The 26,795-nt window shown below is 37.1% G+C and overlaps 1 protein-coding gene across 2 annotated transcripts in view; it reads left to right on the top strand.

Annotated features, from left to right (window-relative positions):
• Positions 1-1,464: 1,464 nt before the first annotated feature.
• PSMA8 (proteasome 20S subunit alpha 8) overlaps positions 1,465-26,795 on the top strand; it is a 55,733-nt gene continuing 30,402 nt past the window's right edge. For both annotated transcript variants that reach the window (XM_007974401.3, XM_007974400.3), the window contains exons 1-4: positions 1,465-1,899; positions 12,558-12,684; positions 20,193-20,317; positions 26,659-26,781. In XM_007974401.3, the coding sequence (XP_007972592.1) occupies positions 1,798-1,899; positions 12,558-12,684; positions 20,193-20,317; positions 26,659-26,781 (477 nt within the window). In that variant the 5' untranslated portion in view covers positions 1,465-1,797. The remainder of the gene's footprint in view (positions 1,900-12,557; positions 12,685-20,192; positions 20,318-26,658; positions 26,782-26,795) is intronic.

Genomic DNA, 26,795 nt, shown 5'->3' with positions numbered 1-26,795 from the left:
GAAATGGCAAAATTATAGAGAGGGACAATAGATTAGTGGTTGCCAGGGATGGTAGAGGGGGAAAGAGATGTCAACACCACAGATCTTTGTGGTTGTGAAACAGCTCTGTATCTTGATTATGATAGTCATTATACCAATCTATACATGATAAATTGCATAGGCCTCCCCACCACACACACACAGGTGTGTATATAAAATGGGCAAAATCTGAAAAAACTCTGTGCATTACACCAATGTCAGTTTCCTGGTTTTGTTACCATATTATATGTATGTAAAATATTACCATTGGAGGAAATGGGGTGAAGGGTATAGGAGACCTCTTCTTACTATATTTGAAACTTCCTGTCAATCTATAACTATTTCAAAATAAAAAGGAAACATAATTTAACAAGTACACCAAAACACTCCTCAAAAAACCACTTTGGACAAATGTTGGTTTATCATAGTGTAAAGTAACCAGTTAGAGTGAATTGTTTTCATTAGGAATTACTGGTTTTTTGCAGTCAAACCAAACTTGTCAAGACTGTAATACTGAAGAAAAGCAATGGAGGGGCAATAAGTACAAATTGCTTCAAGAGTCAACTAAAGGCCAGGTTTGGTGGCTCACATCTGTAATCCCAGTACTTTGGGAGGTCAAGGCAGGAGGATTGCTTGAGACCAGGACTTTGAGACCAGCTTGGGCAACATAGGGAAACCACGTCTCTATGTGGAAAAAAAAAAAAAAAAAAAAATGTAAGTCAATTAAAGTTCTGATTTAAGTATTTGGAATTCATGTAATCAAATTTTCCTCTTTGGAGGAAATTATTCTTTTTTTGGTTAGGGTTGATTTCACCAACTTTAAGATCCTCCCCAGTGGAAAACTGCATATATTAAACAACACATGGAAAGCAATAATAGCTAAACTTACCTGGCTATTACTACCCACCAGGCACCATTTTATGTAATTATGCCCATAAACACATATTAAGCTCAGAATACTCTGCTGCAGATGTTTTAATATTCCCATTTTATTGACAAGGAGAAAGCAACAGAGTTGCTTCACAGTTAGGAATGTAGCAAGTTGTAAAGAGTTTCTGCTATAGCTAAATTTCTAGACATCTTTTAAGTCTCATACTTTGGGTTTTTACAAAATTTCTCCAATGAAAAGAATATTATCTTAATTATTGTCATTAGCATTAGTTTGATGGACTATTTGCTTTATTTAATGGACCATTTGCTCATCTGCTCTATTTTGCTCACGAGGCAGAAAATATAAGAAGCAACAATATTTTGAAAAGTGTGCTTTCCTTGGGTTCAAATAACAAGAGTTAACCTGAGAGAGAGAAAGAATAGGAAATTTAGAATTTGAAACCAAAGGGAAGGAACTGATATTTAACTTACCACAGTTTCTCCAACATGTTTGCAATAACAAAAATAGCTGATCTCTGAAGACCTCATAAGCCCTAATCTTTGATATTATTTTTGTAACTCAAGTGCCATGACACCATCCATGGGGCAACACGGTAGTCGGGAAACGGAGATACGCGTCAGACATGAAGGGCAGGGGAAGAATGCCATCAACTCATAGGCACTGCTGGGGTAACACAGGCTGGCAAGCGCGAGGACAACCGGAGGCCGCCAAAGGCTCAAGGACTTCCCGGAAGCAGCCGAAGCGCGGGCGCGGGGACTTCCGGGAGGCAGCTAGTGGCGCGTGCGCTAGCGCTTCCGGGCGGTAGCACGCTGTGTCGCTGGCGGCTCCCTGCCTGCCTCAGCTGCAGCAGCGGGAAGCTCAGCGTCAAGCCCTTGTAGTCCTGTGCGATGGCATCGCGATACGACAGGGCGATCACTGTCTTCTCCCCAGATGGACACCTTTTTCAAGTTGAATATGCCCAGGAAGCGGTGAAGAAAGGATCCACCGCGGTGAGGAAGCGACTCCCGGACTATTCCTCCCTCTAACCAGTCAGGCCATCGTTACTCCACCCCTCCATCCTAGGAGCTCGAGAGAGGAGATTCCCACACTTGTGAAAATTACTTTGTTCTTTTTATTTAGGGAGACAGACTTTTGAGATTTGGGCCAGAAGTGGCAGAGTAAAAGTTGGTAGATTTCCCCGATCTCTGCTCTTCAACTCCCCCTGTTTAATGGTAGCTACAGACGCAAAACTAGGGTGTGTGTGTGTGTGGACGTTAATGCTGTGACTGACAATAGGGAAAGAAAAAGCTTCTAATCTGTAACAGCCTATCTGAATGCTCGTGGTCCAGTTCCTCGGTAGTTCAGAGACCCCTGAACTGTTAAAAGTTAACAGTTGCTTCATGTTGGGAACTATTTTTTAATAACAATTAAGATAAAAATAAAAATTGGCCACACCTGCCCCCAAATACGGACTAAATCAATATAAAATTAAAACTCTTGTTGATGAAGAAATGATTAAAAACACAGTTCAAATACACGCATTAAAAATATCCCAAAATTGCCAGGCGCGGTGACTCACGCCTGTAATCCCAGCACTTTGGGAGGCCGAGGAGGGCGGATGACCTGAGGTCGGGAGTTTGAGACCAGCCTGACCTACGTGGAGAAACCCCGTCTTCACAAAATTGTCCCAGTATTTCGCAGCCTTTTAGAGGCTCAAAAGCCCAAAAACTTCCACTTTTTTGTCCACTTAAAAAAAAATGCTGAAGTTCCTTGAGAGATTATACCCTACCTTAGGCTTAGATTTATGTATCCACATTACTGAAAAACTTAACAAATACTCAGGGTAGGAGTAATACTGCTGCCAAGTTTTAACTACATTCAATAATTTTAGTGATTTATAAAAATTAAAGAGGACAAAAGTGCCCTAGTGACACAAGATCTATTATCCCAAATCTTCTAAGTCCTCGCCTATGAATTAAAAGGATCGGATATTTTTATTCTCTCGATTTCATGAGTATGTTTGTTGTGTACTTTGGAAATTGAGCCAGTAGCTATGAGAATACACAGTATGTTTCAAAGTCTAGCAGTGTCTGTATTTTCTGACTTTCTTTGTTAAAGAAGGAAATAATTCACTTTCATTATAAATCTAACAGATGTAAGTGGTAAAAAAAAAAAAACAACACTAGAAGAAGAATCGTTTTAAAAGTATTTTTCTATTTAATTGGGCCCACTAGTTTTGCTTCTGTTTTACAAGTAATTTTTTTAGAATTATAAATTTAAGGAAAGCCTGATGTAGCTTAAACCAAAAGGGTACCGTTTTGATAAAAACAAAAAGTTATATAATCCCCAGCATAGCGTGTAGCATATGGTTAGAAAATAATGCCCAAGTTTTAGAACCTAAAATAAAGGGAGTAATAGGAGAAGACTGGGGTGTAATAAGAAACCACATTGGCTCATTTAACATATTTAAGAGTGCTGTAGAACTGATTGATAGTTCCTTTGTAATGAGCGGTAAAAGGGTAAGGATATAAAAATACCTATAGTGGGCATTTTTAAAGATACATTGGAAGAATGAGACACTTTTGTCTCAGAATTCTGAAATTATAATTTGCATGTTTGCATGGAGCTATTCACTGTGTTTCCTTGAGAGTGCTATGACCTTTTACACAGGGTAAAGTTTTTTAATGGCACTTGATTATTAAAACATGTCACAAAATATTCTATCTAGAAGTGCAGATTGATATTAGGAGTTATAAATAAGCCAAGGTTGACTAGCTTTGACCAGTATGTAGATGTGATATTATTTAGTAATGTAAGAGTTATATGGGCCACAATAAAGGCTTTGTGTTCTACTTCCTTGTTGATGATTATCTGAGAGCAAGAAAGGAGACAAGAGGCTTATTTTCTTTTTGCTTTAGTTCCCTTTTCTGTAAATGCAAATTTGTTTGAATAACATTTTGGAGAGGTAATACCTTTCTTCTTAGGGAAAAGAAATGAATCCTTCACAATATTCCCATGAAAACGATAAGATTTATTATCATTCCTCATTTTGTCCTTTCTGTGACCCCAAACTGTTATTAGCTCTGTATATCCTACTTTATCTAATCTCAGCTCCAAAATCTAGCCATCAAAGTCTTCCATAATCCTATCCACCCTCTTAATTTCGGAGGCAGCTTCTTGGCTTCACTAATATGTGTTGCTGCCTACAGAAAGGGGAGAGAGGAAAGGGGAAAACACCTTTCTTTCTGCTGCTCTGCATCTTATTTATCCTTTAATAATCTCTGCACATTTGTCCTCTATAATGAAGCCTTCTCTGATCCACTCTAGTCATCTTGGATCTTGGTCTTTTCTGAATTTATAATCTGTACCACAGAATATTGTACAGTATTTACTATTTGACTTGATATTTTCTTTAATTTCAGGTATATTTAATAATCTCACACCAACTGGATAGTAAGATCTCTGAAGATCTAGATAGTATAATTCCTTTTTCTATTTCTACTACACAATATACAGTAGAGGGGCTAAGAAGGCAGTAACTAACATGTAAGAAATACTTTCACCAGGCATTTTGTGTATATTATCTAACATTAGGGACAGTGTTTAATCCCCTTTTATTGTATGTGAAACTATGATTCAGAAGCATATATAGCTTGCTGAAAGTACCCAGCTGGAGAGCAATGGAACCCATGTTTATAATTATTTTGTTCTAGTTCCAAAGCCCCTGCTCCTTGCATTGTAGCATGAAATTTGTTCAATAAATGTTTATATATTAATTAGCTTCCATTATCATGAATGTAGAAATCAGATATGTATCATCTAAGGCAATTAACTTTGCGAAGCTTCAGTTTCTGTAATAGTAAAATAGGTATCAAAATAGCACTTGCGGCTGGGCATGGTGGCTGATGCCTGTAATCCTAGCACTTTGGGAGGCTGAGGCAAGTGGATCACTGGAGATCAGGAGTTCGAGACCAGCCTGGCCAATATGGTGAAACCCCATTTCTACTAAAAATACAAAAAATTAGCTGTGCATGGAGACACGTGCCTGTATTCCCAGCTACTTAGGAGACTGAGGTAGGACAATTGCTTGAACCCAGGAAGCGGAGGTTGCATGAGCCGAGATTGTGCCAGTGTACTCCCACCTGAGTGACAGAGTGAGAATCTGTCTCAAAAACAAACCAAAAAAAAAGTTGCACTTGCTTCATAGAGTTGATGTGAGAGTTGAATGAGGTAATAATGCATGTGAAGCATCTTAAACAGAATCTGGTTCACAGAAAGTACTTAATAAATTGTAGCTATTATTATTTACTATTATTTGTTTTCTCTTTTTTTTCCATTTTGTCTGCAGTGCTTCTCACACATTCATTTATTATTTCAAGACATTTTGTGTTGAATACTTACATATGCTAAATGTGATGCTAGGTCACGTACAAGATAGATAGCGTCACATACAAGATAGATTTGATCCCTGTCCTCAGAGAGCCTACTATCTATCAGGAAAGTTAGATAATTACATAAATAGTCCTAACAAAACCTGAATGAGTATTAGGGTATGAGGCATTATGGGAACCCCAGGTGTTGGAGAGGCCCCTCTGAAGAAATAATACTTAAGTGGACGTCTGAAAGATGAGAGGTTGTCAAGTGAAGTGGAAGGAGAAAGAGTGAAGAGTATTTTTGACAAAAGAAATAGCTTATGGGAAGGCAAGTAGAAAAAGACAGCTATGTTCTATGAACTGAAAGGCATTCAGAATTGTTGAAGCAATGGAAAAATAGAAATAGATGAAGCTAGAACCTGGTGCCAGATCATGGAATGCCTTTAAACCATGTAAGTGAGGATACACTGAATGAGAGACCTTGAAATGTTTTGATGTGGCTATTGTCAGTCTCCAGATTATTGCTCTTCTGTTATTCTATTAACAGACTACATTTGTCCAACAACAGAGATACTCACATGACCTAGGTAGAATCATTCGTAATTTCTATCTTCCTGGCCACAGTGATGAGCATGTCACTCAAATCTAGCCAATGATAAGTTCACCCTTAACAACTCTTCTGACTAGAGACAGTGGTAGCTTTTATTCTCTGGGAGAACTGATGGGATGTGAGTCCAAGGTTCCTGGTGGCCATGTTTTTACTATACTGAGAAACGCTTTCCACATTAGGAAAGCAAAAAGCCAATATGCAAAGAGTACATGTTAAAGTCCCTAGATCCTTTTGTCTCATGTCTAGCTCTGTGCTATGTTGATTTGCTTAGTGACAAATGGTCCCTATATAAGCTTTAAGTAAAGGAATACCACATTCAGACTTTTCTTCTTCTCCTCCTCCTTCCTCCTCCTCCTCCTCTTCTTCTTCTTCTTCCTCTTCTTCCTCTTCCTCATTTTATTTTCCAAATATTTCTCAGGCTACCTATGGTCAGTGAATTGGATGAAATCAAGACTAGAGACAGGGAGACCAGTTAGGATTCTATGGAAATAGTCTAGATGAAAGATAATAACTAGCTTTTACTAGACTTGGGGAGAAAGTGAAAATAAGGCAGCTTCCAGAAAAACATTAAGCAGTATACTTATTACAATTTGATGGTTATATGGATGGTGTTGACAGAGGTATAGGAGAAGGAGGGATAAAAGTTGGTGTCCCTGTTTCTGGAGTTATAAATTGTTGTCTTGTGACCAATAAATTTAATTTGATTTATTTCAATTGTGAGAATATTTTGAGATTTTTGTTTTAGTCCTAATATATATTAAATTGTTACAATATCCCATGGCTTGTTAAGAAGGCATATTCCCTATAAAGTTTAACATTTGTTCATTTGATGAGGATAGGATATGGAAGGAGGATGGCTGATCTGAAATATAATGGTTAAGATAATATAATGATATTATATTATACATTATATTTATTATACATTATATTTATTATGATATAATAAATATAATGGATAAATTGATAAGAAATTAGAGAACAATAAAAATGGTACTGCCATTTACTTAGAGAATGTAAAGCACTAAGTTTTGGGGGAAGATAACTGTTTTGGACTTGCTGAGGTTGAGGTGCTTATGGAAACTGTAGCAGACAGACTTTAAAATGGCCTCCAGTGATCCCCACCTTCTGGTGCTCATGCCCGTGTATCCTCGTATAACCTTCCTCCCTTAAATGTGGGCTGAACTTAGTGACTTGCTTTTAAGGAATGGAATAGGTGAAAGTGACGAATGTCACATCAGGGATTAGGTTGCAAAGAAACAGTGACTTCATTTTGTTCACCCTTACTTGCTGTTTTCCTCGCTTACTCTGGTGAAACCCAGCGCCATGTTGAGTTGCCCTCTGCAGGGCCCAATGAGGCAAGGAACTGAAGGAAACGTTTGTTCAAAATCTGGTACAGAACTGAGGTCCTTAGTCCAACAGCCCAGGGGAACTGAATCACATGGCCAACAACCATGTGAGTGAGCTTGGAAATGGATCCTTCCCCAGTCAAGCAGTCAAGCCTAGAGGTGTGTGCAGCACTGGTAGAGAACTTGATTGCAGCCTTATGAGAGATCCTGAGCCAGAGGCCTTAGCTAAACTGTGTCCTGATTCCTGAACAGAGACTGTGAGGCAGCTGAAAAATACATGTTTGACATTTAAGAGGTTGATCTTAGCTGGAAATAATAATTTTGAAGTTCATTTTTTTTCTCCCCTATTAAAAACCTATATTGAAGGTCAAGTAAATGCATACTCTTGAGTACCCTTCTGTGTTCGATAAGACTATAGACTGTGCAGAGGATAGTCTGCAACTGAACCTTGAGGGAACTTAATGTCCTGTGTAATTAACTTGACTAAACTCTGAGAGAAGAGGGATAGAAACCAGGCTGTTATGGGCTGAGGGATGATGACAATATTTGGCTTAAAGGGCTTGAAAGAAAAAAGGTGAGATTAAAGAGGAATGGTCTTAAAATTTTAAGATAAAAGAGATTAACATAGGTTTCTGTTTGTTGAACTTCTCACTTTGTTCGCATGGTGTTTTCCTGATCTCGCTTGTTTATCTCTGTACTCTTGTAGCTTACTGAGCTTTTAAAAGATTGTTACTTTTTAATTCTTTGTCAAGAAATTCATAGATCTCCAAACTTTATTTTGTTCCTTTGGTAGTATCATGTTTCTCTGATTGTTCATGATTCTTGTGGCCTGGCATGGATGTCTGCACATTTGAAAAAGTAAGTTCCTTTTCAGATTAACTTCAGCACGAGGAGTTCTTCACCATTTGGCCCATCCAGAGATTTGGGGTGGGCCTGCCACTAGAGTCGTTTGGCAGGCTGGCCTGATGCCTAGGCCAGCAGGCAGGCTGACTTGGCACCACAGGTGCGAGCCTTGCACCAGGGCTCACTGGGGCCTGGAACCTGAGTCCACAGTAGCAGACCTAGAGCTTGGATCCATGGGGTCCATGGTAAAGTCAGATACTCACGTTACTCTCCTTACCACACATGGATGGTGTCTCTCTCTGCACTGTGTTGCTGGGCCTTGAAGGACAGGTGATGTGGATAATGTGAAATTGTCTTTCCCACTCTCTTCAAAGTGTCTTTTTATATTTCTGTACTTTGGTCACTCACCTGGATTCTTTTGTTCTTAGGAAGTATTTTCACACATAGTAGTACCAATTGGTATTTCTGCTGGGAGATGGGCATGGGACACTCCTATTCTGTCATCTTGCTAATGTCACTCCCCTAATTTTTGTGATGAATATATTGTTTTGAGATTTTGGCATCAGCTTTCATAAATGAGGAATCATTGGTACTTTTATTTATTTAGAAAATGTTGTATTTGCCAGATTTTAACATTGTTAAATAGTTTTACTAAAGAGTTAGGAACATCCCCACTTTCATCTGCATCATAGAAAAATTTAAATAGCACAGGAATTACTCGTAACAAAATTAGCAAGAATTCATCCATGAACTCTCTAGGTCTGAGGTCTGACACTTGATACGAAGATTAGTTCTTTTCTGAAATTATCACGTTTGTTAGTGAAACAGAGTTTTCTGTCTTTTCTTGAATCAATATGGTCAGTTTAAAATTTTTCTACTCTGTAATTTCTTTCAATCAGATTTTCAAATTTATCAACTTAAGGTTATAATTTTTAAATTGTTACTTTTCCACACTTGTATGTGTTTCTTTCACTCTATTCACTTCCTGATGAGATTAACTGAGAGATATATTTTAATTATTTGTTTAAAATAACCAACTCTTGGTATTATTTATCAGTTTTATTGTTTTCTCCGTAACCATTAATTTTTGCTTTTTTCTTATCTTTCCCTTAAGCTTAGCTGCAGTATTTTTATCCCTTTTTGTACTTATTGATTTAATTCATTTTTAATATTTTTTCTTACTTGATTAAAAAAATGAAATTATAAATTCTCTCCTGAACATAATTTTGACCGCACTCAAAATACTTTGATATTAACATATTCATTATCAACATTTTCTAGTCTGTATTGGTACTTTTAATTTCTTTACTAAGTCAAAAATTATTTATGAGAGTTAGAAATTGTTGTCTTGTGACCAATAAATTTAATTTTATTTATTTCAATTGTAAGAAAATTTTGAGATTTTTGTTTTAGTCCTAATATATATTAAATTGTTACAATATCCCGTGACTTGTTAAGAAGGCATATTCCCTATAAAGTTTAACACTTGTTCATTTGATGAGGATAGGATACAGAGGGAGGATAGCTGATTTGAAATATGATGGTTAAGAAAGCATTCTTGGATAAAGCAGTAAGAAATGAGAGAACAATAAGAACAAAAGCCTAGTTCTTTTCTTTTTTCTGTTTCTTTTTCTTTTTTTTTTTTTTTTTTGAGAAAGAGGCAGTGGCGTGATCACAGTTCACTGCCTTGAACTCCCAGGCTCAAGCGATTCTCCCACCTCAGCCTGCTGAGTAGCTGGAACTACAGGTGCGCATCACCATGCTTGGCTAATTTTTTTATATTTTGTAGAGATGGAATCCCACTATGTTGCCCAGACTGGTCTGAAACTCCTAGGCTCAAGCAATCCTCCCACCTCAGCCTTCCAAAATGCTGGGATTATAGGCATGAGCCACCACACTCGGCCAGGCCTAGTGCTATATTTAATCTATTCTGTATTTTCACTTCAATAATGCTAATTTATAACACATTTTATATAGTGATATTGTACAAAGCAATTATAAACACCAATACCTATGCCAAAATTTTTAGATTACCCCTATAATACAGGACCAAAATTCTAAACTTTCCTCTAAAAAATAGGAGAGAAAAAGGAGCAATAGTCATCCTACTTGTTTTCTTCTTGTTTGAATAGAGGCTTTCTAGGCCAGGCGCAGTGGCTCACACCTGTAATCCCAGCACTTTGGGAGGCCGAGGCGGGTGGATCACGAGGTCAGGTGATGGAGACCATCCTGGCTAACACAGTGAAACCCCATCTCTACTAAAAATACAAAAAATTAGCCGGGCGTGGTGGTGGGCGCCTGTAGTCCCAGCTACTCGGGAGGCTGGGGCAGGAGAATGGCGTGAACCCAGGAGGCGGAGCTTGCAGTGAGCCCAGATCGTGCCACTGCACTCCAGCCTGGGCGACAGAGAGAGACTCTGTCTCAAAAAAAAAAAAAAAAAAAAAAAAAAGAATAGAGGCTTTCTTTATCAGTAATGAGTAATGTCGGGTAAGGACATTTGGTCTTTCTCTTGGCTGCTTGTGGCCCCTGTCTTAACTTAGATTATTTGGGCAGCTAAAACAAAAGACAATAGGCAGCATACTTTATAAACAACAGACATTTATTTCTCACAGTTCTAAAGACTGGGAAATCCAAGATCAAGGCTGATTCAGTGTCTGGAGAGTACCCATTTCCTAGTTCATAGTTAGAACTTTCTTGCTGTGTCCTCACATGGTGGAAAGGGCAAACAAGCTCTCTTGGGCCTCTTTAATAAGAGCACGAATCCCAGTCCACTATCGTGATCTAATCACCTCCCAAAAGCCCTACCTCCTGAGAGTGTCACCTTAGGGGTTAGGATTTCAACATATGAATTTGGGGGGAATATAAACATTCAGACTATAGCAACTCAATCCCTATCCCTCCAAATTGTGAAAACTTTTACAGAATTTTATCTATTTAACTTTCTTTACTACTATTAATACTACCAGCACTGGTACTGCCGCCTTTATAAAGAATCCACATGGATTCCCGGCATCTTCTTTCATTTTGCTTAATTTTGCACTATATAGCGGATTCTCAAATAACATTGTTTTGTTCAACATTCTTTTGTTATAACATTGATGAGAAAAAGAAATGGATTCCCACCGAAGGCCACTCTATATGGAGTTTGTTAGTTTTCCCCATGTCTGCATGGGTTTTCTCCATGTACTCCAATTTCCTCCAACATCCCAAAGATGTGTGTGTTAGGTTAATTGATGTGTCTAAACTGTCCCGGTCTGAGTGAGTGTGTGTATGAGCACAGCCTATGATGGAATGGCATCCTGTCTGTGGTTGGTTCCTGCCTTGTACCCTGAACTGCTGCGATAGGCTGCAGCCACCTGTGATCCTGAACTTGGATAAGCAGATTGGAAAATGAATGAATGAATACAAATTATTATAAAATAAAAATGTATAAAGTATATAATAATCATACAGATGCACAACAGTAAACAATGAGGTATGAAAGCACTTAGTGAGCTTGTCATAGACCTTGTTGTTTGTTTTTAAACTGAATGGTGGTAGGAGATGCTCCTTAAAATTTTTGCTTTGCAAACGTTTATTCTTTGATTTAACCCACCACCACTGTGACTGCTGTCACTCATGGATTCATCAAAAATTGGATAAATTATTATCATACTTTTTTTTTTCTTTTGAGCTTGAGTCTCACTCTGTTGCCCAGGCTGGAGTGCAGTGGTGCAATCTCTGCTCACTGCAAACTCCACTTCCTGGGTTCAAGCGATTGTTCTGCCTCAGCCTCCCGAGTTGCTGGGACTACAGGCACCTGCCGCCATGCCCGGCTAATTTTTGTATTTTTAATAGAGACAGGGTTTCACCATGTTGGCCAGGCTGGTCTCAAACTCCAGACCTCAAGTCGTCCCCCTGCCTCAGCCTCCCAAAGTGCTAGGATTATAGGTGTGAGCCACCGCACCCAACCTTGTCATATTTGTTTTTATTCGTGTTTCTTAAATGTATATACAGCTCACAGTTATTTCAGTGTTTAATATTAGAGGTGTTTTAGGTCTTTGTTTAGAAGTTTGGTGATGTTTTTGTGATCAGAAATATTTCATATGAATCTAACTCCTGTTTATATTAATTAGGCTGTGATAAAATTGGTTTCATTATACATCATTTCCTTATAGTTGCAATTTTCAAGAATCTGTCAATGACATTAAGTGAGGACTTACTGTATTTAGATAGCGCTTTTTCAGGTGTATTGTATGAGATTAGGACACTCATAATTTCAGCACTGGTGGTATTTCCTTTGCAATTTCTACCTATTTGTCTTCTTTGCTTTGAGTCTGGGGAATGTATCTCCAGTAAACCTATAGATATGCAGCTGTTTTCTAGAAGGTTACTTTTCTTGTTTTTATTGAATACTTAAGGAGAAGTCATTTCCCCTAAGTCATATGTTAGAATAACTTGGTTTTATATTTAAAACTGACATCTGAATATATATATGTATTTTAATGACTTGACAGGTCGGAATTCGAGGTACCAACATAGTTGTTCTTGGAGTAGAAAAAAAGTCTGTTGCCAAGCTTCAAGATGAAAGAACTGTGAGGAAAATTTGTGCCCTTGATGACCATGTCTGCATGGCTTTTGCAGGTACTTATGGACCTACAATATGATGCATAGTGTCTTACTGTAGTAGGGCAACACAGTTACCTCAGTGCTGCAGTTGTGCTATATTTATAAAACATGTGGAGCTGTTCTACAAACAATATATCCTATGTTTTAAAGCAAATACTAACTTTGTAAACAAGGATTTTTAATAAAGTACAAATGTTAAAAGATATATATTACTTTACTTCAAAATTTAGGTAGCTATTTTCTTTTCAAAACTTTTTATTTTGAAATAATTACAGATTTAGAAGAAGCTACCCAAAACATAGAAAGTCACCTTTACACAGTTTCCCTAAATGGTAACATCTTTAAAAACAGCAAATTGAGATTTGGTGAGAGTGTATTCAGATTTTGCCAGTTTTACATGCATTCACTTCCACGTTCATGTACATGTGTGCAGTTTTTTTGTATTTGTTTTTGTTTTTGAGGCAGAGTTTCACTCTAATTGTCCAGGCTGGAGTGCAATGGCATGATCTCGGCTCACTGCAACCTCCGCCTTCCTTGTTCAAGCGATTCTCCTGCCTCAGCCTCCCGAGTAGCTGGGATTACAGGCATGCATCACCACACCCGGCTAATTTTGTGTTTTTAGTGGAGATGGGATTTCTCCAAGTTGGTCAGGCAGGTCTCGAACTCCCAACCTCAGGTGATCCACCTGCCACAGTCTCCCAAAGTGCTGAGATTACAGGTGTGAGCCACCACGCCTGGCCTGTGTGTGCAGTTTTATTACAGTAACCACATATGTAGATTCATGTAGTCATCACCACAGTCAAAATACATAACTCTTCCATCACCACAAGGCTACCTCATGCTATTTCTTCTCACCATCTCTGCTTTCTGGAAACTACTATCTATTCTGTATCTCTATAATTTTGTCATTTTGAGAATGTTATATGGATAAAGTCATATAATATATAACCCTTTCAGATTAATCTTTTTTATTCAGCATAATTCCCTTGCAGTTCATGCAAGTTGTTGCATATATCCATTCCTTTTTATTACTGAGTAGTATTCCATGGAATAAAGGCACCAGTGGGTTTGTTAAGTCTTCTATTGAGGGAATTTGAGTTACTTCCAATTTTTGACTATTATAAATAAAGCCTCTATGAATATTTGTGTACAGATTTTTGAGTGAGAGTAGGATTTCATTTCTCTGGGACAAATTCCTAAGAGTATAGTTGCTGGATTATATGATAATCCATGCTTAGTTTTATGAAACACTGCCAGTCCAGAGTGGTTATACTATTTTAAATTCCAACTAGCAATACATGAGTGATTCATTTGCTCTGTGTTATCCACATTTTATATTGTTGCTTTTCTTCGTTTTTTAATATTCTTATACATGTGTAGTGATATCTAATTGTAAGTTTAATTTTTATTTCCCTCATGGCTAATAATTTTGAACTTATTTTTTATGTGCTTATTTGCCTCTACACAGCAAATAAGACATGCCTCTTGTCTTTTTTTTTTTTTTTCTCATTTTCTAATTGGTTTTTTTTTAACTGTAATTTTATATTGAAGTTTAACAACCTCATTCAAGCCACGCATGATGGTGCACATCTGTAATTGCACCTACTCAGGAGGTCAAGGCAGGAGAATTACTTGAGCTTAGAAATTTGAGTTCAGCCTGGGCAACAGAGCAAGATAATCTCTCTTAAAAAAAAAATAAAAAATAAATAAAAACTTCATTCAGAAAAACAAAAATGCCTTTATTATACTGTCTTTAAAAAGGAGTTATCTTTTCACAAAACAAGTCTTAATAAATATACAAACACTGAAGCATCCAGGCATGGTGACTCATGCCTATAATCCCAAGATTTTGGAAGGCTGAGGCAGGCAGATCATTTGAGCCCAAAAGTTCAAGCCAGTCTGAGCAACATGGTGAAACCTCATCTCTAAAAAAATACAAAAATTAGCTGGGCATGGTGGCGTGTGCCTATAGTCCCAGCTATTTTGGAGACTGAGCTGGGAAGATCCATTGAACCCAGCAGATTGAGGCTGCAATGAGCTGTGATCACACCACTGTGTTCTAGTCCAGGCAACAGAGTGAGACCCTGTGTATTAGTCCATTCTTGCATTGCTATAAAGAAACACCTGAAAAACAACAACAACAAAAAAGAAATACCTGAGACTGGGTAACTTATAAAGAAAAGATATTTAATTGACTCACAGTTCCGCAGGCTGTACAGGAAGCATAGCAGCTTCTGCTTCTGGGGAGGCCTCAGGAAGCTTTCAATCATGGTAGAAGGCAAAGGTGGAGTGAGACATCTCACATGGCCAGAGCAGGAAGAAGAGAGAGAGAAGGGAGAGGTGCCAAATACTTGTAAATGATCAGATCTCGTTAGAACTCTATCACAAGAACATCTTTGGGGGATAGTGCTAAGCTAGTCATGAGAAACCACCCCCATGAGCCAATCACCTTACACCAGGCCCCATCTCCAACATTGGGGATTACAGTTGAACATGAGATTTGGGTGGGTACAGAGATCTAAGCCATATCACCCTGTCTCAAAAAAAAAAAAAAAAAAAAAAGATTGAAACCATACGGAGTATTTTTTCTGATCAAAATGGAATGGAACTAGATATTAATAGCAGAAGGAAGACTTGAAAATCCACCATCCGCATTTTGGCCGGGCGCGGTGGCTCAAGCCTGTAATCCCAGCACTTTGGGAGGCCGAGGTGGGTGGATCACGAGGTCAGGAGATCGAGACCATCCTGGCTAACACGGTGAAACTCCATCTCTACTAAAAATACAAAAAAATTAGCTGGGCGTGGTGGCAGGCGCCTGTAGTCCCAGCTACTCAGGAGGCTGAGGCAGGAGAATGGCATGAACCCAGGAGGCGGAGCTTGCAGTGAGCCGAGATAGTGCCACTGCACTCCAGCCTGGGTGACAGAGCAAGACTCCGCCTCAAAAAAAAAAAAAAAAAAAAAAAAAGAGAAAATCCACCAACAAGTGGAAGTTAAGCAATATATTTCCTAAATCACCCATGGGGCAGTGAAAAAAAAATCACAAGGGAAATTAACAGATATCTTGAGAGAAAGGCAAATAAAAGCACAACGTATCAAAACTTGGGGAATGTATTGAATGTAGTGCTAACAGAAAAATTTATAACCATAAACACTTACATTAAAAAAGAAAGATCTCAGTTCAACAACCTGCCTTTATACCTTAAAACTAGGAAAATAAGAATAAACTAAGTTTAAAGCTAGTAGAAAGAAGTAATAAATCCCTGATGACTCCTTCCCATAGATTGTATATCATATTGTCTGTTAGCATGTAGTGTTTTCAGTTACTTTCTACTGTTATAAAATACTGTGGTACTAAATTTGAGAAAAATAAGCATAAAGACCAGAACATAGATAAATAACAGAATAGAAAAACAAAAGAGAAAAATAACAAAACCAAGAGTTTGTTCTTTGAAAAGATAAACAAAACTGACAACTCTTTAGCTAGATGTCTAAGAAAAAAAGAGAGAAGACTCAAGTAAAATGAGAAATGAAGAAGGGGACATTAGTGCCAGTTTTACAGTTTTAATTCTTAAAAACAATTGTAAGAGAGTATTGTGAACAACTGTACATGGACAGAATTCCTTGAAACACACAAATTACCTTGCTCAATAAGATATATTAATAGAATCTGAGCAGACACAATAAGACATTGAATCAGTTATCAAAAACCTCCCAACAAAGAAAAGTCTGGGATCTAACGACTTCACCAGTGAATTCTACCAAACGTTTTAATGAAGAATTAATAGCAGTCCTTCTCAAACTCTTCCAAAAAATTAAGAAGTAAACACTTCCAAGTTTATTCTATGAAGTCAATATTAACATGATGCCAAAGCCAAAGACATTACAAGAAAATAAAACTGTAGACAAATATCCCTTATGAACAGTGAGCAAAAATCCTCAACAAACTACTAGCAAACCAAATTCAGAACAATAAAATAATAATACATCATGACCAATTTGGATCTATTCCTGGAGTGTAAGGATGGTTCAACATATGAAGATCAATCAATGTAATATACCACATTAGCAGAAGGAAAGAAAAAAACTATATAATTATATCAATAACATAGAAAATGCATTTGACAAAATTTAACATTCTTTCTTGGTAATGGTGCCCAACAAACTAGAAATAAAAGGAAGTCACCACAACATAATTCAGGCTATCTATGTAAAAAATTCACAGCTGACATCATACTCAGTTGTGAAAGATTGAAAGCTTTCCTTCTAGAAACAGAAAGATAAGGATGCCCACTTTTACCACTGCTATTCAACATAGTAATGAAAGTCTTAGCCAGAGCAGTTAGGAAAGAAAAATAAATAAAGGTATCCAAATTGGGAAGGAAGAAAAATCATCTCTATTCACAGAAGACATGATCTTATATATAGAAAACTAGAGATTCCACCAAAAATGTTGCAAATAATAAAGAAATTGAGCAAATTTGTAGGACACAAAATCAACACCCCAGAGTAATTTCTTTCTTTTTCTTTTTAATTTGAGATAGGGTATCACTCTGTCACCCAGCCTGAAGCACAGTGGCATCATCATAGCTCACTGCAGCCTTGAACACCTGGACTCAAGCAACCCTCCCACCTCAGCTTCCTGAATAGTTGGGACTGCAGGTGTGTGCCATTGCACCTGGCAATTTTTAAATTTTTATTTTTGTAGAGGCAGGATCTCACTATGTTGCCCAGGCTGGTCTCAAACTCTTGGCTTCAAGTGATCCTCCCAGCTCAGCCTCCCAAAGTGTTACAATAAAGGTGGGAGTCACCACACCAAGCCCCAAATCATTTCTATGTACTGACAATGAACTGTCAGGAAAGGAAATTAAAAAAAAAATTCTGTTTACAATAGTATCAAAAAGAATAAAATACTTATTGGGAATGAATTTAAGGAGGTAAAAGATTTGTACTCTGAAAAATGCAAAACATTGCTGAAAGAAATTGAAAAAGACACAAATGGAAAGAGATCCCCCATTAATGGATTGGAAGACTCAGGATTATTAACATGTCAATACTATCCAAAGCAGTTTAGATTCAGTGTCATCCCTAACAAAATTCCAATAATTTTTTTAAATAAAAAAGAATTATAACATTCATATGGAATGACAAAACAATTTTGAAAGAGAAGAGCAATCTTGGAAGTCTTACATGTCTTTTGTTTTTGAAATCTACTACAAAGATACAGTAGGCAAAACAGTTTCATGACTGGCTTAATGAAAGACATGTAACTAATGGAATTGAATAAGAGAGCGTAGTAATAAATCCTTGCATATATGATACGGTCAAATGACTTTTATCAAGGATGCCAAGACTGCTCAGTGGGGGAAAAGACAATCTTTCAAACAAATGGTGCAGGGGAAACTGAGTATTCGCATAAAAAGAATGAAGTAGGACCCTGCCTAACATCACATACAAAAATTAACTCAAAATGAATGGAAGACCCAAACATAAGAGCTAAAACTGTAAAGCATAGTGGGAAAGCTTCATGAGATTAGATTTGGAAATGATTTCTTGAATATGACACTAAAAGTACAGGTGAAAAAACAAGTCAGACTACAAAAAAATTATTTCCTGTACCATGTGGAACTCCACTTAGTACCAGAAATTTTACATTATGATTGTATCCTCCATATAAAATTGTGGTACAGGTTGAACATACCCAATTGGAAAATCCAAAATGTTCCAAAATCTGAAAATTTTTGAGCACCAACATGATGCTCAAAGGAAGTGCTCATTGGAGCCTTTTGGATTTTTGACTTTCAGATTAGGGATGCCCAACCAGTAAGTATAACGCAAATATTCCAAAACTTGGAAAAATATCTGAAACACTTCTGATCCCAAGCATTTTCAGATGAGGGATGGGGGATACTCAACCTGTACATATTTAAGAGCACTAGACTGAATACTCATTTTTTTCTGTAGATTGTTCATTTTTAAGCAAAGTGAAATTGTAATTTTAAATGTAAATTTTAATTTGATTCCTTTTTTTTTTTTTTTCAGAGACAGGGTTTCACTTTTTCATCCCCAGTGGGAGTACAGTGGCATGATCATAGCTCACTGCAGCTTTAAACTCCTGGGCTCAGGCAATCCCCCTGCCTCAGCCTCCCAAGTAGCTAGGACTACAGGCATGTGCCAGCATGGCCTGCTAGCTTTTTTATTTTTTTGTAGAAACAGGGTCTCTCTGCATTGCTCAGGCTAGTCTCAAACACCTGGCCTCAAGCAAGTCTCCTGACTCATTAAATGTAAATTTTAATTGTGATTTGTTAAGATAGAATTTGTTCTCTGCTAGCCAATTAATAATAATCTTGCTACTTATTAAAAACAGATATACACATAACTATGTTGCTCATATACTTTGACAAATTTATCACTATTTTTTCCTTGAATCAATTATATTACTACTTTCCTAAGTATGTTACTTTTGTTTCCTCAAGCTTGGATGATTTACATTGTGAAGGGGAAATACATATTCTGTTTGATCATATTTCAAATTGAGTGACGTTTTCATCCATAGGAAAACCTATAAATACATATTCTGTTTGATCGTGTTTCAAATTGAGTGACGTTTTCATCCATAGGAAAGACTAAATCAGTGTCTTGCCATTTCTTTCTCATCGATAACATTTGCAAAGGGCAAAGAGAATCAGTTTCTCTTCATTTAACTGAGTATCTGATTACAATTTCTACCCAACCTATGAGTGATGGTTAAGAGTAGCATATTCATATTAACTTTCTTCAGGGACTGAAGATTCTTCCGGGTTTGTAGAAACAGGATTAGAAATGGTGTGGAAGGGAAACAAGAATTTGTGATGGCAAAAGACCGGTGATTTTGTTAGAAATGACTACGCTTCCAAGATTTTGTGAATGCACTTTCTCGGCAGTTTAGTTAGTATTAAGAGAGTAGGGAAAGAAACAAAATGTCAGATGCTGAAGTTTAATAGAAATGTTTGCAACCATTGCATCAGTTAAAGTTCATGGTCAGTTTGTTACTCTTTTGATAAAAACTCTTTGTCTCCTTACAGAAGTGTTGAGAATTAATCACATGATAGTTTGGTATTGCAAGAGCAAGGTCAAGTGTTTTCTATTTTAACATTCTTCATTTTTAAACTCTTGGTTTTAGACAAAACACTGAGAAGTGACATGTCACAGTTGTGTTAATGGAGTTTGAATTCAGGGAATATATATTTGATAATTAAGTAATATTCTTATTTTCATAAAAGAAATCAAGTTTACCATTAGTGTATAAACTAGTATTCTTTAAAACATCTTATATAAAAAACAAATAAGAATGGATCAACTTAAATCTTGAAATAAATCAAAATGTAGTACACATGACACTTTATCTTACAAATATTTTTAAATGAGCATGTATTGAGAAAAGGATAAGAAAGATTTCATTGTGGCTAAAATCCATTTGACAAGGAAAAATGTATTGTAAAAAATATGTTTTTGTAGTTTTTGTGAAATTTTGACAATTTTTATAGGACTTACTGCTGATGCTAGAGTGGTAATAAACAGAGCCCGTGTGGAGTGCCAAAGCCATAAGCTTACAGTTGAGGACCCAGTCACTGTAGAATATATAACTCGCTTCATAGCAACTTTAAAGCAGGTAAGCTAATATTCTAACATACTTTGTCAAGCTTTCTCCTTTTTCATCATTATAAGTCCTATCATAGAAGTACTATAGTTATTCTAACCACGTGGTCTATTAAATCTATTAAATTTCTTATTTCTCACAATTACTTTATATTCATATTTTTATTCCAGTAAAATGGATTGACTTAATCACTAGAAATCTTGATCAGTATTAATTCTGGGAATTATATTCAAATTTTAAAAAAACAGTCTGATCTTTTAAGGAGATTTCTATACTTCTGGAGATTAATACGAAGTGTTCTTTAAAGTTTTCCAGAGAAGTGCCCTTTTTCTTTCTTTTCTTTTTTTTTTTTTTTTTTTTAGACAGGGTCTCACTTTGTTGCCCAGGCTAGAGTTCCGTGGTGTGATCTTGGCCCACTGCAGCCTTGACCTTCTGGGCGTAAGCAATCCTCCCACCTCAGCCTCCTGAGTAGCTAGGACCATAGGCATATGCCACTATGCCCAGCTATTTTTTGTAGTTTTTGTACAGATGGGGTTTTGCTATATTGCCCGGATTGGTCTTGAATTCCTGAGCTCAAGCAGTCCACCCGCCTTGACCTCCCAAAGTGCTGGGATTATAAGTACAAGCCACGGTGTCTGGCTTCACCTACAACTTTACTGTGGCTTGAATGTGTCCCCAAAAAAGTTTGGGTTAGAAACTTAATCCCTGATGTTACAATGTTGAGAGGTGAGGACTAATGGGAGGAGTTTAGGGTTTCACCGTCATAAATGGATTAATACCAATTATAAAAGAGCTTAAGGCTGCAAGTTCAATCTCTCGCTCTGTCTCTCATCTCTCTTGCCCTTTCACCTTCTGTGATGGGATGACATGGCATGGCATGAAAGCCCTGGCTAGATGTAGCCTTGTCCGTCTTGGACTACTCAACCTCCAGAACTGTAAGAAGCAAATGTCTATTCTTTATGAATTACCTAGTCTCAGGTGTTCTGGAATGCAGCACAAAATGGACTAAAGCAAAACCTAAGCATAACTGATCAGATATGATTTCTCCTCAATCCATGCATAAATACGTAGCTTAACAGTAAGTATAATCATGATGGCTACAACTGTTTTTTTACTAATTTTAAATATATTTTATATATGAAACATTGTCTTTTTAGTTATTATTCTAACTATGTAATACTGTTTCTAGTTGCTATGTCATAATTTAGTTACATTGTTCCTGGTTTCTTTCATTTTTCTTCTCTCTCTTCTCTCTCTGCTACTGTAATGATAATACTCTTTCCCACAGCTTTTGTTTTTATTTTTGGAATTATGTTGTTAAATTTATTCTTTAGTATAGGATTACTAGATTAAAAATTGTAATTGGTTTTAAGATTCATTTTATATGTGGCTAAATTGCTTCTTATAAAGATTGAAACTATTTTTATTGTGCAGCTAGCAATGCATAAATGTACCCTTGAAGAATCATGAACATTAGATTTTTCATTGTTCTTTTATTTTGCAAATAAGTATCACATAGTACTCTAACAGTTGTTTTAATTTGTGTCTTATAATTAGTGATGAGGTTGAACTTTTTTTCCACCTGTTGGTTTGCTGATTTCATTTCTCTTTTTGTAAGCTATCTTTTGATATGTACTCAAGTGGTTAAAAGTATGCCTTCAGGAGCCAGAATTTTGGAGTTTACATCCTGGATTTGCTACTTTTTAGTTAATGCCTTGGGCAAACTATTTTCCTACTTTACCTTTAATTTTTTTTTATTGGTAAAATGAGCATTACAATAATATGAACTTTGTTAACTTGCATTATGGAGTAAATGATTTAAGACATTTTAGGTATTTAGAACACTTCTTGGCATGAGTTTTACCATTTTTATTTTATTTTATTTTATTTTATTTTTATTTTTATTTTTTGAGACAAATGCCTGCTCTGTCGCCCAGGCTGGGCTGCAGTGGCCTGATTTCGGCTCCCTGCAACCTCTGCCTCCCAGGTTCAAGCAATGCTCATACCTCAGCCTCCTGCGTAGCTGGGATTACTGACACATGCTACCACAACTGTCTAACTTTTGTTTTTTTTGTAGAGACAGGGTTTCACGTGTTGGCCAGGCTGGTCTCGAACTCCTGAGCTCAAGTGATCTGCCCGCCTCAGCCTCCCAAAGTCCTGGGATTACATGCGTGAGCTACAGCCCCCGGCCAAATTTTACCATTTGTTTTTATAGAGATTTTTAATAAACTCATTATGTATCCTATATATGTAAGTTTTAACTTATTAGCTTATTAAAAAATGGCCCTATTTTGGTTTCTTGAAATTTGTTAATGCAGGTTGCAAGAAAGTCCAACATTACGTTATTCTACTTATTTGCTTTGATTTTCCTAATCGTTAAAAAGATATTCACTAAATACAAGGAACAGAACACTGTATACACAAAATTCTCAATTGTAGTTTTTAGGTTTTCTTCCAGAAATATCAAGGCTATGCAGAGTGTATTTACGGAAGCATAGTCATGTGAATGGAATTACCACCGAGAAGGCCTGGGGCTCTCCGGCAGAAGATTGATATCTCATATGCACCTTTTGTAGTTTTGGTTTTTTTGTTTGTTTATTTGTTTTTTGTTTGTTTTGAGATGGAGTCTCACTCTGTCACCAGGCTGGAATGCAGTGGTGCAGTCTTCTCAGCTCACTGCAACCTCCGACTCCCTGGTTCAAGCAATACTCCTGCCTCAGCCTCCTGAGTAGCTGGGATTACAGGCACATGCTACTACGCCAAGCTAATTTTTGTATTTTCAGTAGACACGGGGTTTCACCATGTTGGCTAGGATGGTCTCGTTCTCCTGACCTTGTGATCCACCCGCCTCAGCCTCCCGAAGTGTTGGGATTACAGGTGTGAGCCACCGCCCCCGGCCTACTTTATCATCTTAAGAAAATGATTCATTAGGCTAGGCACGGTGGCTTATGCCTGTAATCGCAGCACTTTGGGAGGCCGAGGCGGGCAGATCACTTGAGCCCAGAGCCCAGGAGTTCAAGACCAGCCTGGGCAACATGGTGAAACCTTATCTCTACAAAAAAATAGCTCTATAAAAAATAGCTGGATGTGGTGGTGCACACCTGTAACCCCAGCTACTTGGGAGGCTGAGGCAGGAGAATCGCTTGAACCCAGGAGGCAGAGGTTGCAGTGAGCCAAGATCATACCACTGTACTCCAGCCTGGGTGACAGAGTGAGACTCTTGTCAAAAGAAAAGAAAAGAAAAGGGTTCCTTAAGGAAATAAGAGTCTTCCCTCTAAGGTATATTTACAACAGCTACTTTATACTTAGGTGTGAACTAGGACATTAGGAAGTACTCAAAGCAATTTTGAGCAAAAAGAATAAAACTGGTGGCATCACATTACCTGAAATCAAAATATATTCAGAGATATAGTAACTGAAATAGCATGGTGCTTTTGTAAAAAGCAGACACATTGGCCAATGGAACAGAATAGAGAACCCAGAAGTAAATCTACATACATTCAACTGATTTTCAGTAGAGATGCCAGAAACGTACATTGGAGAATGGACAACCACTTCAATAAACAGAGCTGGGAAAACTGGATATGCAGAAAAAATGAAATGAAACCTCTGTCTCTCTCTCACCATATACAAAAGTCTACTTAAAATGGACTAAAGACTTTAATGTATGATCCAAAACGATAAATCTACTAGAAGAAAATATAGAGGAAATGCTTTAGGACCTTGGGCTAGGCAAAGATTTTTATGGATAAGACTTTAAAAGCACAGGCACCAAAGACAAAATTATTTGCAAAATATTCATTTGACAAGGGATTAATATCTAGAATGTACAAGGAACTAAAAACAATTGAAAACCAAACAAACCCAAATAATCTTCCTGAAAAAAATGGGCAAATGAACTGAATAGACGTTTCTCAAAAGAAGAAATACAAATGGCCAACATGTATATGAAAAAATGTTCAACATCACTAATCATCAGATAAATGCTAATCAAAACCACAGTGATGTCATCTCACCTCAGTTAGAATGGCTATTATCAAAAAGACAAAAAATAAATGCTGGCAAGAATACAGAGAAAGGGGAACTCTTATACACTGTTGGAAGAAATGTAAATTAATACAGACATTATGGAAAATAGTATAGAGGCTCCTCAGAAAACTATTAGTAGAAGTAGAACTATCCTATAATCCCACAATCCCACTACTGGGTATTCATCCAAAGGTAAAGGAATCAGTATATCCGAGAGATGTACACACCCCTGTGTTTATCACAGCAGTATTCACAACAGGTAAAATATAGAACCAGCCTAAACATTCATCAACAGATAAATGGATAAAGAAAATGTGGTATAGAAACACAATTGAATACTACTTAGCCATAAAAAAGAATGAAATTCTGTCATTCATTATAATGTGAATGAGCCTAGAGGACATTGTGTTATGTAAAATAAGTCATGCAGAAGGAGACAAATACTGCATGTCCTTATTCGTATGTGGACACTAAAAAAGTTGTGTTTGTAGAAATAGAGAATAGCATACTGTGTGTGTGTATATATATATAAATATATATAAAATATATACATCTATAACATGTAAATATATAATATATATAAATAAAATATACACACACAGTATGCTATATAGAGTGTGTATATATATCTATATATATATTTAAAATATACACACACACAGAGTATGCTGCTCTATGTAGATTTTATTTTTGTTTTTTTGAGAGAGGATCTCACTCTGTCACCCAGGCTGGAGTGCAGTGGCATGATCTCGTCTCACTGAAGCCTCAACCTCCCAGGCTCAAGTGATCCTCCCACCTCAGCCTTCTGAGTAGCTGGTACCACAGATGCACACTACCATGCCTGGCTAGTTTTTAATTTTTGTAGAGACAGGGTTTCCCTATGTTGCCCAAGCTGGTCACGGACTGTTGGGCTCAAGCGATCTGCCTACTTTGGCCTCCCAAAGTGCTGCAGGCGTAAGCCACTGCATCCAACCTAAAAATAAATATATATATTTTAAAATACATACAATAAAATTGGAAAATAAGAAAATAGATATGATACATAGGCAAGACCATGAAGAAGGCTGATGTTAAGCTATTTCAAGCCACAGTTACATACAGTTATATACAGCCACAGAATTATTTATAGTTATATAAAGTTGCCTAAAAATTTAATCCTTAGACCGGGCATGGTGGCTCATACCTGTAATCCCAGCACTTTGGGAGGCCAAGGCAGGCGGATCCCCTGAGGTTAGGAGTTCGAGACCAGCCTGGCCAACATGGTGAAACCCTGTCTCTAAAAAAAATAAAATAAATTAGTCCTTAGCTTTCTGTCAGGAATGCTTCTTTGCATGACTTTTGGAGCACAAGTCTCAGTGTGAATTCTACTCCTTAGAGCACAAATTCCAGGAAGTTCCCTGCCACTAAAGTAAAAAGACATATAATTGGTTTCCAGTGACCCATTGTCTGTGAGGAAACAGCATGCTCTTCTTCAGGATAAACAAAGATTTTCTTGTCTTGGGAATGAAAGAAATGTTTTACTTGGGTTTTTAATTAGAGATAACCTAGGATATAGTGAACAGAATGTCCTTGATAAAAATAGTGTCAAGTAAGAATACTTGATTATAATAGTAACATTTATAGTGTCCTTCAAGGTAAGCCGAGGACATGTTTCCAAAGCACAGCTTATTGAAATCAACTTTACTAAGAACCAAAATGTATGGCACAGGTCTCGGCTATATTAGAGATTACAGTCTAGTGATGTTACCAAATACATACAAAGCAACAAGAAAGTGATTTTAAGAATATATATAGGCCGGGCCTGGTGGCTCATGTCTGTAATCCCAGCACTTTGGGAGGCCAAAGCGGGCGGATCACAAGGTCAGGAGATCGAGACCATCCTGGCTAACATGGTGAAACCCCATCTCTATTAAAAATACAAAAAAAAAATTAGCCTGGTGTGGTGGCAGGAGACTTTAGTCCCAGCTACTCAGGAGGCTGAGGCAGGAGAATGGCGTGAACCTGGGAGCGGAGGTTGCAGTGAGCCGAGATCACGCCACTGCACTCCAGCCTGGGGGACAGAGCAAGACTCCGTCTCAAAAAAAAAAAAAAAAAAAAGACTATGTGTAAATAAACCTATGATTTTATTGTATAGACTGTATAGCATAATTTTTTAAAATTTTGTCATGAATTGAGATTGCTCCAGAAAGGGTCAGGAAAAAGACCATTAGTATATGTAGAATAAGAATTAGGGAAGTGGATCATTTGGACAGCAATGCTTTATTATTAGAATTTTTATTTTGTAAGTAATAGTTTTATTCTAAAAATACATTTTATTTTTCTAGAAATATACCCAAAGCAATGGACGAAGACCTTTTGGTATTTCTGCCTTAATTGTAGGTTTTGATGATGATGGTATCCCAAGATTATATCAGACAGATCCTTCTGGTACTTATCATGCTTGGAAGGTGAGTCATGAATT

Source organism: Chlorocebus sabaeus, chromosome 18, assembly GCF_047675955.1.
Source record: "Chlorocebus sabaeus isolate Y175 chromosome 18, mChlSab1.0.hap1, whole genome shotgun sequence".
NCBI lineage: Eukaryota > Metazoa > Chordata > Mammalia > Primates > Cercopithecidae > Chlorocebus > Chlorocebus sabaeus.
Note: the sequence above shows the minus strand (reverse complement) of the source record. Positions and strands in the feature narration are given on the sequence as shown.